This window comes from Eutrigla gurnardus (assembly GCF_963514095.1).
Source record: "Eutrigla gurnardus genome assembly, chromosome: 3".
Classification (NCBI taxonomy): domain Eukaryota; kingdom Metazoa; phylum Chordata; class Actinopteri; order Perciformes; family Triglidae; genus Eutrigla; species Eutrigla gurnardus.
Window position 1 is genome coordinate 15,343,344 of NC_139917.1, and position 13,346 is coordinate 15,356,689.

General features: G+C 40.1%; 1 protein-coding gene across 2 annotated transcripts in view; it reads right to left on the bottom strand.

The window, feature by feature from the left end:
- The window catches only part of helz (helicase with zinc finger), a 56,328-nt gene that overhangs the window by 33,369 nt on the left and 9,613 nt on the right, over positions 1-13,346 (bottom strand). For both annotated transcript variants that reach the window (XM_084006012.1, XM_084006011.1), the window contains exons 3-14: positions 12,887-12,923; positions 12,421-12,545; positions 9,244-9,300; positions 8,862-8,910; positions 7,860-7,935; positions 7,071-7,269; positions 6,494-6,601; positions 6,169-6,310; positions 5,783-5,938; positions 5,170-5,440; positions 399-525; positions 18-230 (exon numbers count right to left, since the gene is read on the bottom strand). In XM_084006012.1, the coding sequence (XP_083862138.1) occupies positions 18-230; positions 399-525; positions 5,170-5,440; positions 5,783-5,938; positions 6,169-6,310; positions 6,494-6,601; positions 7,071-7,269; positions 7,860-7,935; positions 8,862-8,910; positions 9,244-9,300; positions 12,421-12,545; positions 12,887-12,923 (1,560 nt within the window). The remainder of the gene's footprint in view (positions 1-17; positions 231-398; positions 526-5,169; positions 5,441-5,782; positions 5,939-6,168; positions 6,311-6,493; positions 6,602-7,070; positions 7,270-7,859; positions 7,936-8,861; positions 8,911-9,243; positions 9,301-12,420; positions 12,546-12,886; positions 12,924-13,346) is intronic.

The following is a 13,346-nucleotide window of genomic DNA, read 5'->3' on the forward strand; positions in this document are numbered from 1 at the left end:
CATGGTGCAGACCATACCTGTAACTCTCTGTCAGGCAGTAGACCCAGCTCATCACAGCAGTTCTTGCAGATCCTTAGGAAGATGTAGTCCTTGGTCTTCTCCTCAATCACAGCCTCGTAAACACGCTCTTTCACCCCAGGAGGTGGATGGCTGCTGAACCCCTCACGGCCCAATGGCAGCAGCAGGACTGAATTCACCTTGGTCATCACTAGCCGTCCAGCCAATGTGTCCTGAGGCAAGAAGGAAAAATAAATACTGTTGTTGAGCACTAGCTAGCTGACACCTTTGGGCTGCAGGCACCACCAATAAGTAGTGCGGGTACATGAGAGTGAAAAGCCAGAGACAAATGTTGTTTATTGCAAGTGTATTGCACTTGCCAATTCAACTAATCCAGTTACCTCAGAAAGTGTTTCAGTGAGTTTGAAGCGTGCAAAGAGCTGTCCATTCTGGGCATACTTGGCTCCAACAGAAATGCCAGTTAGCATGAAGCTGGTGACTAGCTGGAGATTCACTTTGATGTTAAACCTGGGGGGACAAACATTGACATATGATTATGCTGTTTCAGACCTCTAGCATGATCATATCAAACAATAAATAACAATAGCATTTAGGGTAATGTTCTGTGTTATGATCGCGAAACACAATGTATTCTCCTGTGATCGGGGCATGTATCCTTTCTTTACTGATATTTTAACCCAGGAACTGTTCTACTTTCAGGCACTTCAGCTTTTTGTCACATATTCAAAGTTAGGCTGTTGTTACTTTACACCTGTAAACTGTCGGTGCATCAAAGTGGTGAAAGCCCTGCTTTTGAATGGAAGAGAGGAGACAATGTTGTTAGCCTTGAGTGATTCCAGCCCCATACCAACCCCCTACTAAAAATGTAAATATATGGTAGTCCTCCCGCATATATGCATGCCCCAGGCATTGGTTGAATTCACCACAGTGGCCATATACCATTCACAGATATTGACACCACACACATTTGCTACTGTGAAGACAAAGACCAAATCTGCACAACCATTTTGTATAAGGTCAAACATTGTTATACGAGTTCATTCATTTTGCGAAAGCCTTGCAAATTGTAGAAAATGTAAGATCAGGAACCTAAAAACCAGTCAATTTATTTCTTACATTTCAGTCATTCAAGGAAGAACAACCACTGGCATGAAACATATCCATGCACATATTGAGTATTGGATGGACTTTTGAGTTCTTTCAGTTCCAGATTGGATTGGATTGCCTCTCGAGTCTGCTAGATTTGAAGTGATGAAATAGGAAGCAATATTGATACTGATAGATAACTGACATACAAGTTAACACATTCTGAATGTATTTGCAAACCAGTGGTGTTACGCAACCAATGGGACTCTTGGGGTTTCTTATTGTGGATTGGCATCAGTGTCGGAGATCCGCCCACAAAGACACTTGCACTTATCGTTTCAGACTTGCATATCAGACCGCTAAAATAGTGTTTTATTCTGAAAATAACCGAATGTCTTTATTTTTCTTTCCCCGTTTGACTTCCTGTCTCGCCATGCTTTATGGGTTATTATGCCAGGATTTTAATGATCTGGCCCACTTGAAATAAAATTTGGCTGTATGTGGGCCCTGAACTAAAATGAGTTTGACAACCCTGCATTAGACCATCAGGTGATGTCATTTGACCTCTTGATACATGACTCTTATCAAGGCAGAAATAAATCTACTGTGTATAGAGATAGTTACAGGTTAAGTTACACGTTGCAGTTAATGGAGAGAATCCACACAACTGTAAATCTCCTGCTGAAAGGCACATAGATTATTCCTATGCACATTGAAATGATATTTTAGTCTGCTGCATTTCCAGACTGCCAGTGGGTTCAATTCGGGACAATGAATCATGAGACAAGATCAAACTAAGTGCAAAGAGGAAAGCTTAGACATTTAAAGCAAATGTCACTGAATGTGGGATTAAGCATGTTTTTGCTATTAGCATCACACTCCGTTAAACCAGTGGAGCACCAGGCAAAAAACTGAAGAAAAATCAATGTCCATTCTAGGGGAAGAAAACACAATTTTCCTCACCTACCTCTAAGTAATCAACTTAGACACATGCTATTAAATGGCACTATAACGGAGTCAAGCTGTGTGTGTTACATACTCTCACTCTCACATAGTTAAGTCGCAATGAAGGTCAAGTCTGACACCTTGTGGTGGGTTTATATCTCAGGACACAACATATTTACACATATATAGATAGATACACAGATTACAAATAATTAATAATTAAAATGTATCAATATATTATACATTTATTAACCAATCTCCATCAAAAACATCACCAGCTTTTTAGTAGTTGTTGTGTCAAGTAAGGCAAAGCAAACACAACAAGCACTTGTTTAAACTGTATTCTTGAGAGTAAAGTTTGTTTCTTGAGAGTAAAGCTGACAAGACAAGAGACCCAGTATGTAGACCGGTGTTACCAGACACTGAAGTGGTTTCCTGGCTGTTCATAGGATGCACAGTTGCATTCCAATTTTGAAAGCACCAGGAAATGCAAGTAAGTAGACCTTGTGTTAAGATTATTTGGTCAAAATATAAAAAAAATAATAATTAAAACAACTATATACATTTTTTTTTTTTTTTTTTACAGGTGCACTTAAAGATCCCATATTATACTGTTTTTCATCAATTTCACACAGCTGTCAGAGGTCCAACAACACTGCTTTCGATATGCGTTGCCCCAAACTAGGGCTGAACGATTTATCGTTTTCTGACCGAAATTGCGATATCAGACAACGCGATCATGTGATGGCTCAACAATCAGACTACTCGTGAACAGGTCACGCTAACCAATCAGTATTAACCTGCTCCGTATTTGTAATTAGTCAGAAATTACTTCAACTGGACCAGAAGCGGAGTTAGGGGATATTAATCGCCAAGAAAAACAGCACGTCCGTCATTTGGGAGTATTTCGGGTTTGAGGCTGCAGACGTGCACCAGAAACGGGTACTGTGCAAAACCTGTCGCGCTAAAGTTGCAACATCCAGCGGAAACACAACCAATATATACCGGTGATATAATCTCCCGCGAGAGGGTGCATTTCACGGCAGGGGCGCTGATTACGGCACAACACCGGCACTTGAAAAATCACCACAGACATTTGCATGACGCGTGCATGACGAAAAAGTCCGGTAAAAAGTCCGGTGACTATGATGATCAGGCCCACTGTAGCAAACAGACTACAATTACAGCATCTTTTGCCAGTGTAACTCCGTACGATAAGAGCAGCGGAAGACACCGGAAAGACGGATTTAAAAACCTCCTCCGCACGCTGGACAGATATACGATTCGATCCCGCACCGACTTCTAACAGGTTGCCGTCCCACAGCTATACGCGGAGTGTAAAGAAAAAGTGGTAAGCCATAAATGAATGACCCACCTATTTTAATGTCTGACATATTTTTAATAAGGGTCATTTTATTTCAATAACAGTTTTTGTATTTGATTTACAATTAAATTATTACAGTTAAGGATTTTTGCACATTTTTTTTAAGTTAAGACAGTCAAAGATGGCTCTTTTAGTTCATTTGTAATAACTGCCATTGGTCAAGGACTTTAAAGAATGAACATGCATGTTTCTTGTTAATAAATTCATTTGGAAGCAATTTTTAACTTTAGTCCTTGCATTAGAGTTATAGCATTCAATGTTTTAATGTTACTGTACATTGTGAATATTGCACTGAAGCTTGATTTGAAGGAAATCGTGAAACAAATCGAAATCGCAATATCTGTCAGAAAAATCGCAATTAGATCTTTTCCCAAAATCGTTCAGCCCTACCCCAAACCCATCCGTGGTCTTGAATTTCAGCTGTCTAAAAGTTGCTCAAATGAGCTCTGCTGAGAACAGACTGTTTCTGTGTCTGCACCTTTTAATGCTAATGAGCTCCGTCTGTCATCACCTACTTTGAGAGAAACGGAGACGATGCCGCTTACTAGCGGTAGCATGCACCAATGTTTACGTGGATGTATCGCTATGGCTCGCCTATGTGTCTCAGGTGAAGTTGCTGGGTCCCGTATGGTTGGGACAGATCCGTTTACGAGGGTCAGTGTCGAGGCAAAGCCAGCTTTGTACTGACCCTCGTTACTGAAGCAGTCCGATGTGAAGTGGTTAGCACACACATACAAGCTAACACGAACCGTAGCCGGCACATTGTCATTAAAAATGAAACGAGACCAGACCCGGACCGTCGTGCACGGAGCTCTGTCGGACACGCATCCCATCGTTACGTTACAACAGGAGCTGAATCTGAACAGCCTGTAGGAGTGCCGTTTTACCAGTGGGTGGGCTGCAGAGACCATGCAGGAGTCGCTTGTTTTCCCTCATTCTGGGTGTTGACAGGCTCAGTTTTTCATAATATGGGACCTTTAAAATGTAGTTTCCCCAAGCTTTATTTCGGTGAAGGTTATTTAAAATAGTTTCAACTCCAACTTCCAAAATGTCAGCTTGCTTTCATGCTGCCAATGCTTCAGAATAGTAAGAAGGCAAAGCTATGGTTTTAAAAAGGGCTACCTGTAGTTGGTCAATTGCATGACTAATTGGTTGTTTTGGTCTGAGTCGAATAAGATTTATTTAGTTGATAAGTTGTTTTTAAATGCCTTTATCATGCTGAATGACTTATTTCCAAGAACTTCGTGAGATTATAGTGGTGTTTTTATGTGATTTTTGGAGAGAAATTCAGTTTTACAGATATGTCGATTAAATCCACAGTGCGTCCTTTGTGCACCCAAGTTAGAATAGTCACAGCAGTTTTTACACACACAGGTGTAAATAGCCACATTGGCTAGTATTGTGACACCTGGGTGCTAACAGCATCTCCCTAAAATTCGATTGATTAGTCGACAATATCATACACAACTTAGTTGACTAAGGACTTCTACTACTTTTATATTAGTATACATCATACATAGAAAAACGTACAAAATGTAAATGCAATTGCACAGATGTGACTATCTTTAGATGATAGTTTATATGTAGTTTCATATGTTCAAATTTTAGTGAGATATTGTTTGTGTTTTTGATCTCTCAAATATCAATCAGTGGTATTAAGGCATTATTATGTATTGTTATGGAATATCGATTTTACTATCTCAGGAAGAAGAAACCATTGAAGCTTGTATACTCACTTGCTAACTTCCTTATATTGTGCAATCTCTTCTATGTAGAGAAGGTCATGCAGTCGTGCCTGGTAGTTTTCTTTGGTCAGAGTCTTGTCCAGGACTGACTGGGTGAAGAGCTGATCGGCCGACAGAGGGATCTGATAGCGGGAAAGGAGGCTGCGCTCCAGGTCTGCCATTGTTTCATTAGGACAGAATTCTACGATGGTCTTACAGGAAGAGTCCCAGCGCTTTGCAGTGATCAAGAGTTGCTGCCTGGCTGCCATCAGGTGTTCCAGGTCTGGGAACAAAGGAGAGATCCATTTTTATTTATGTGTGCATTATGTGTGCATCCAGCAAACTAAATGTACATACTAAAAAGGACAAGAGGGTGGTTGACAGTAATTATTATTGTAAGTGCTTATTTAACCAATTGTCATCTACACATAAAATGAGCAAAATAAATTACAATATGCAAACAAGCATACTTATTGCAACATGATTAGAAACCAATCCACAACTTGACACTCATGTAAGCCTGAATAGGCTAAATTAACAGTCACGTCACTCCTTTACATCATTTTATATACATGACAACATTTTTCAAAGACCTCTAAAGGGAAACTTCTTGCTTTTAGCGTACCTTCAATGGAGGCAGCATCCACCATGATCCGCTGCATCAGCACAGGTTCTGAGCCGAAGTCAAAAACAACGGTCTGTCGGAAGGTGCCGAAGATTTCTGTGCTGAAGCCCACTCCTACCTTGTAGACACAGTGGTCCAGGCCATTGTCTGCTGCCACTGTCCGGAGAGTTTAAAGTTTAGATTAAATGCATTTAAACTTGCAATCGATTGTAGACAAAACAAAAGAGAAATGTAACTTAAGGAATAATCAAGATAAAATGAAAACTAAAGAACAACACAGGTTTAACTTGACTCAATTGCCTGTGAATGTAACAAAACTCACCCAAGGCAAGATATGGGTCACATACATAACTAAACATTAAAAAATGGCACAGAAAAGGACATACCTCCTGTTTCCTCTCCTGGAGTCCATTCTTGGCACCCTTTGGGGAGGGCTTGCAGCCGCTCCTCAGATGACACCCCTGTGATGAAGAAGTGTGGTCGATGGGCATCATAGAGCAGGGCGATGCGGTACAGCTTTCTCGCCGGCTAACCAAGAAGACAGGGATGGAAAGACAATTAGAACATATGATGATTAGGACCAGCTAGAACTGGCAAGCGGGTGCAGTCAGAATAGTGCCTTCATTCTCAGTGTTGTACTGATAAATGATCTAGTAAGACAAAAGTAAACATTTAAATCTGTGCAAGCTTGTATTCAACATTTCATCCTACCTTGCACAAGAAGGAGAAGGTCCAGGAATGGGCAGACTTTTTGGTGGCGACAGTAACGGAGAGGCTGGAGCTGGTTTCTACATTCACACCATCTAAATAGTCACTTAGCTACACACAGACACAGACACACAGACACACAGTTAGACAGAATCTAATACTGCAAATGTACGAAATGCTTATGAATGCAACATTAGGAGACATTCATCTGTATCACAGTATAACCTTCATAGCAGTCAAAAGCCAGCTAGAGCTAATTCGTTTTATAAAAGTTTATCAATGTGTGTCTTTCAATATCAGTGTAAGAAAATGAATGATTCTTGACACTAAATTCTGTCAGTTTGTCTGCTCAATAGTCAAACAGTTTGAGACTATCATGGCTGGGTAACGGTAGTTTAAAATTCTTGATTAAATATTAATTAGCGAACACGGGGGAAACAGCGGGGTATATCCATGTGTAACTTCCACAGGAGAGCACGTGTTCATGTTTGGGTGGCCTTTCTTGAAAGTGAGCCCTCGCCTTGGCTTGGCATTTTGTAGGTTTTCTATTAATTTCATTTTTGAGCTTGCATGCACTCACCACTTTCTCTGGTGAGAGGGAATTCATCCACTTCTCTATGAGGGTCTCCATGTAGTTCTCAGTGAAGTGTTTGCTCTCCTGCTGCTGTTTGAGACGTATGAGACGTGACGCATAGCGCTTCTGCCACTCCATCAGCTCCTCCTGAGAGTGGGCTGACGTACACTGGGCCCCATACCGACACAGACCCTGCTCCAAGTACCTACAGCAAAGACAAACCGTGTGCTGAACAAGCTAAACCTATGAATTAATCAATTAATTCACCAAAAAGAATCTGACAATTTCAACTAATTGATGTCATGCAATGACGACAAATACTAAACACTTGGTTGTTATAGCCTCCCCAGTGGGAAAATATGCAGCATTTCTGTGTTTCATAGTTTGGTAAATCTAGAAACTCTGAAGATGTAATTGTGTTACACCTATGGCAGGCATTTGTCAGTATCCTTACATGTGCCCATTTTTATGTCAAAAACATATCTTTACCGTGTTTTAGAAATAACAGATTTGTGTTTTAACAAGGTAGAAAATCCTTCAAAACAACATTTGGCACAATCATTTACTAAAAGTCTTCTTCTACAGAGATCCAGGATGTATACTGACTGTAAAAGTGAAGAGAGAGCAAATACAAATGTGTGGCAATAAACTACTGTGAATTATACTTACTGTACTTAGTTATTCTCACAATGTTGAGCAGCAGACATGGCATATTAATTACCCTCAGCAATATTCTGGATGATCAATTCATCAATACGCACACCTGTGTGGATATTACCAACCAGTTTGCGTTACCTTTTACAGAGGGTGTACTCCTCACTGCTGGTGACTCCTCGGGGAGGAGGCCGGAACTGCCAGCCATCCTGGAGCTCTGTAAATACACACAGCCAAGTTATCAACATGACACCAAGCCAAAACCTTCGAAATTATAAAAAGGAGATTCAGCGAACTTGTTTAGAATGTGCTTTGAAAGTGCTGCCAAGAAGTAGGGCTGCTCGATTAATCAAATTTTAATCTCAATTCAGATTTTGGCTTCCAACTATTTTGAAAACAAGATAATCAAAATAAAACGATTATTTTGCCGCATTCCGTTTCGCAATGATGCTGTCGTTTTGTCATGCGTTACAAATCCAGCGCACCCCTCTCCTTTACAGCGGTGCGCTCCCCCCCCCTTCCCTAAAAGCCCAAACTCACTCTCAGCCAGGCTGTGGCATACATGTTAAGTTCAGCTCGAGCCAAGATGACAGAGAGAGAGAGCCTTCGGTCAACAAGAAAGGTACAAACAAATCCTCTGTTTGGAAACACTTTGGTTTCAAGGAGTCTGACGCGGAACAACAACAAATACTGTGCAAGATTTTTTAGACGGTGGTGTCTGCGCCACAAGGCAATATGACCAATTTGTTTAATCATCTCAAAAGCAAGCACAAAGTGGTCCATGATCAGAAATACAGGAACAAAAAAAAGAGAGAAAAGCTTCCATTTTTTTCAGTTCTATTATATTAAAATTTAAAGGAAATCTACTGTTAAAAAGTTTTTATTTTTAAAGTTCAATAAATGCACGTTTCCAAAAATCAATGAGTAATCGTGTTAGATAATCGTGATCTCAATATTGACCAAAATATGATTATGATTTTTGCCATAATCGAGCAAAAAAAAGAAGTCAAAGTAAATATATTCTAACCACAAATAATATCTACTGTTCTTTAATGCATGTCAATGTTTTTGGTGCCATGCACATTGTCATTCCCCTTTATTTTTTATAAGTAAGAAAACGACTCTGGCTCCAGATTTGCTCACCTTCTTCCTGGTCATCAGTGTATTCTGGTGCCATCTCCCTGTTTATAGCCTGACAGAGACAAAGATTGGGCAGGGTGGGCGGAGGTGAGGACAGAAAAATCATCAATATTATGTGAATTACTAACATAGCCATACAAGCAGTTGGACCACTGGACTTATTATAGACTAATAAGTAATACATCTATAATAAAACTAGACTAGCTACAAGCTAGACTGAGAAGTACAATTTAATTAAGTTAGTGTAGGAATCAGGCCATTAGTCATCTTTATGACTCTCACCTGCAATCATTAAACCATCACATGTAAACCAGGACCAAAGGCATGAACAAAGGAAAGAAAGCACAGCAGTAAGGTTTGCGGCCCTGCAACCAGAGGCACTTACCTCTATTTCTGAGAAGAGCATTTTTAATCTGGTAAGGTCCTTTGCGACAATGCCATTCTGTGAAAGATGGTAGAACAGGATTAACACACTGCAATCAGGGCTTTTTAGTAAATGTTTGATAACTGAAAATCCCACCGCATGGAAATCAGCTGGGGGGTGTTGCTAAGTGTAATCATATTTATCATGGAATTTTCAAATATCTGCAGGCATCATCATCCCAATGTTTAAAAGTGTGAATATTTGCAGCACCAAACAGCACTAAGAGATGTCGACTGAAAAGTTGCAGTTTGTAACTGTTATGCATCAAAGAATGTCAAATGGAGACAAGTAACCAGAATGAATGAAGAAATTCTAACCTCATGCATTATTTACATGAAGGGCTAACACTTTGTATTTTGCTTTTCAATCTGTCACTTCTTAAGGTAAATTTCCTGCCAGTGACTGTATACGACAGCTGAATCTAGAGATGCATATGAGCAAGGAATATTCTATTGCAGGCAAATCTTATAATTCCAAATTGGTGGATTTTTCCTTAAAAGTCCAGGGCTTATAACAAAAATATTGGTTTGTCCTTTTACCCTTCTGGAGGGCAAATCAGGATACTAGTCTGATAAAGCATTCAAATATGTAGGCATGTCAATAAAAAAAAGATGCGACACCAGCAGAGTTTCTGTAGTCTGTTTGATTTAAATCCATATACAGATACCTGATTTGACTCACCCGATATGTTTAGAAAAAAAAAGATTTAAAAGAAATTTAAATGAAGGGTCATTCATTGATTAAATGAAATATACAAAAACATCCTAATAGCTGTGGCTAAAATGACAACACACATGACGAATTGAAGAGGAATTGGCAAACGATTAGTACAGTTTTATACCTCCTCTAGTGTTTCTATTCTTATTCTCAAATGCTTTCTCGTGTGCAGATATGTCAATGATTTGCAGAAGAGATTAAACAACTTCAAGAGTTACCACATTATGGTTTTATAATATCTGACTCAACATTAAAACACATAGAATGGGAGGATAAGTTGAGGGAACGCTAAGAATGGGAGGTTTAAATAGTTTGTGAAAAAGTGGCAGTAAAAACAGGAGGGGGTGGAGGATGTCAAAGGAGGACAGACTATCAGCCCAAACTGTCAGAATAATGTTTGCTTGTGAGAGAGAGACAGAGATAACGAGACCTGCCTGGCAAACAGGATTGTCCGCACTTGCATAAAATGTTGGATGACCTTGGGAACAAGCTCAACCTTTAAATATGTCTCTGTGTGTGTGTGTGTGTGTGTGTGTGTGTGTGTGTGTGTGTGTGTGTGTGAGAGTGTGTGTGTGTGTGTCTGCGTGAGTGAGTGCACATGTATGAGTGTGTTCCAGTGAGCAGGAAGTGATTGCAAGAGGGGGGGGGTACCTTGGCAGCAAAATGCATGTTGAGACAGTGGTTAGGATAAGCGAATGGAGGGAGTCAAACAGGAGGAGAAGTGGAAACATAAAAAAAGGAGGGCTATCGAAATTAACGCGTTAACACAGGGGGATTCATTTTTTGAATTAACTCATTAAATTTTTAATGCATTAACGCTGTTGGAGCGCTGGATGGGAAGTTAGTTAGTGACATGTTGGTGAGAGTTTGTGTGTATGTTAGGGCTGCTCGATTAATCAAATTTTAATCTCAATTACGATTTTGGCTTTCAACGATTATGAAAACAAGATAATTGAGATAAAATGATTATTTTGCCGCATTCCGTTTCTTAATGATGCTGTCGTTTTGTCATGTTATAAATCCAGCGCACCCCTCTCCTTTACAGCGGTGCGCTTTGGCCCCTCCCCTACGTAAAAGCCCAAACTCTCTCTCAGGGCGCACTCAGACCAGGGCCAGTCGATCCGTACCATGCCTCTGCACGATTGCACACGGGGTCCCCAGCCGTCTGGCACTCACATTTTGGATTTTGGACGGAAACACACAGCGGTATCTTTATTATAGTATCGGTAAGTATTATAGTAAGTACTGGTCCGGTTCCGCTCTGGTACCGCTCACACCAAGAGTCTGAATCCCCAAGCCCGACCCAGAATCACGCTGTGTCTTACAGAGTCATCGCCATCAAAAAGTCTGCCCATTTCTGGACCTTCTCCTTCTTGTGCAAGGTAGGATGAAATGTTGAATACAAGCATGCACAGATTCGCTGAGTATGAAGTCCACAGTAACATTACACCGTGAATGTAGCAGTGTGTGGTTTATTAGTCGGTGAATGAATGCTACAACTCCTCAGGACCTGTGAGGAAACACGAGCTAAGTTCCCGTGTCTTGTTTACAGTAAAGGGGGTTAGCCCCAAAGTCAGCAACAACTCTGGCTGCTCCGTCTCAGGAACACTTAAGGTGGACTGACCTTTAAGGCTGACCAGCCCTAACCTCCTTGAAGTGACAAGCTTCCTCTCTGAGTCTCTTAGCTTTTTTATCTATATTTATTTTAACTGTGTAACTGATAGAACAGTAAAACCGGAAATTATTGCAAACTGCAAACTCTGCTGTGTTTGCATCAGGAAAACACAAAGATGAATGTTTTCAATGTTATTGTTTGAACTGTAATAGTATGAAGTACTCATATCGTGATAATCCACAGCTACCATGTGATTAATCTGATTAAAATGTTTTATCGATTGACTAATAAAAAGTGACCCTCTGGCTGTAACAATGTTATAGGCAGGGCACATCACCTCACTTCATCTTAGACATTCATTTTCGTGTGGCCCTTTTTCATTCCAGAAGTAAACCTTGTAGTCCGTCCAACATTAGGTTGGACATTTTTAATCAATACTAACTTACTCCAATTTGGTACATAAACGATTTGGATGAAACTGTTTATAATTCCTTTTTTATAGGCCATATGTTCCTTCTATGTGGGACCTATATGAAAACACACCATGACTCTTTTCATCATTAAGCATACTGTATCTGCCACTACTTTAGCATTTGAGATCACTGTCAATATCATTCATGTTAATTGACATTAACAGTCAATACTTAAACATCCTCCATGCCCTGAAAACATCCAGTAAGAACAATGTGTACTCCAAATACAATATCCAAGACTTATATGCACTATGGCATTATCTTGTAATTGTAATCAATGTGTAGGCTGACTGTCCTTATGCCTATAATGTATACATTGTCCAATAATCATACCATTGGCTCTCCATACAAAGCTTTTGACAGGGTGCTGGCCACCTCCTGCAGGCTGCCATCCACCAGCATGGAGCGCAAGCTGGCCTGTAGCGAACCGTCCCCTCTGGAAATTTCTTCTGCCAGCACTAGGACAGGAAGAAGAATACACAAAGAACAGGTACAACACATTCAGTACATTGAGTGAGGTTTCTTCCAAAATATAGCACATTAAGTTGTTTCCGAGTCTGATCCTTACAACACTCCCGTAATGAAGCAATGACATTGATACATTAAGCAGCAGGCTTCTGCAAATAAATTAGCCAAACTGTAAGATTTCTTCAGCTACACTGAGACCAAGGTATGTTAGAATGTGTCCTTCACTGACCCTGGCAGACATACACACACACACACTTCTGTCTGCCATTAGGTAAAAACCTACTACTGTATACAGTATCAGCAGATGGTTCCAATATTATTAGCTCCTTACCATGTTTGCAGTCTTCATCAGCTTCATCATAGTTTTTCTGTAGGCAGAAGGAGAAAAAGTGGTAACCAAAACAAAAATGTGTTAGAGGGTCAGAGCTTCATATAAACTCCAAGAATGGCTAACTTTACCTCACAGTGGAGTTCCTCACTCTATCATTAAATACTTAAGTAGTTTCCGTAATCCTAGGGCTTAAGTAACTGGGGTAATTTTAGTGGTATGGAAAGATAATATAACAGTACCATGGAGGAAAAAAGTAGGGTTTATTGTTCTCATTTCTAACATTATCTTCAGGGTAATTTACCAAGTGCTTATAATTACAATTGTGGATTTAAAGCACAATGATCATCCTATGTCATTTCAGTGTATTAAATACATTTCGAATTAGGATTTTAAAGATTTCACACCCTCCCCCTCTCTCTTCTCTCTCCTCGGGCCACAAAGCAACAGGGGAGGAGGGGAA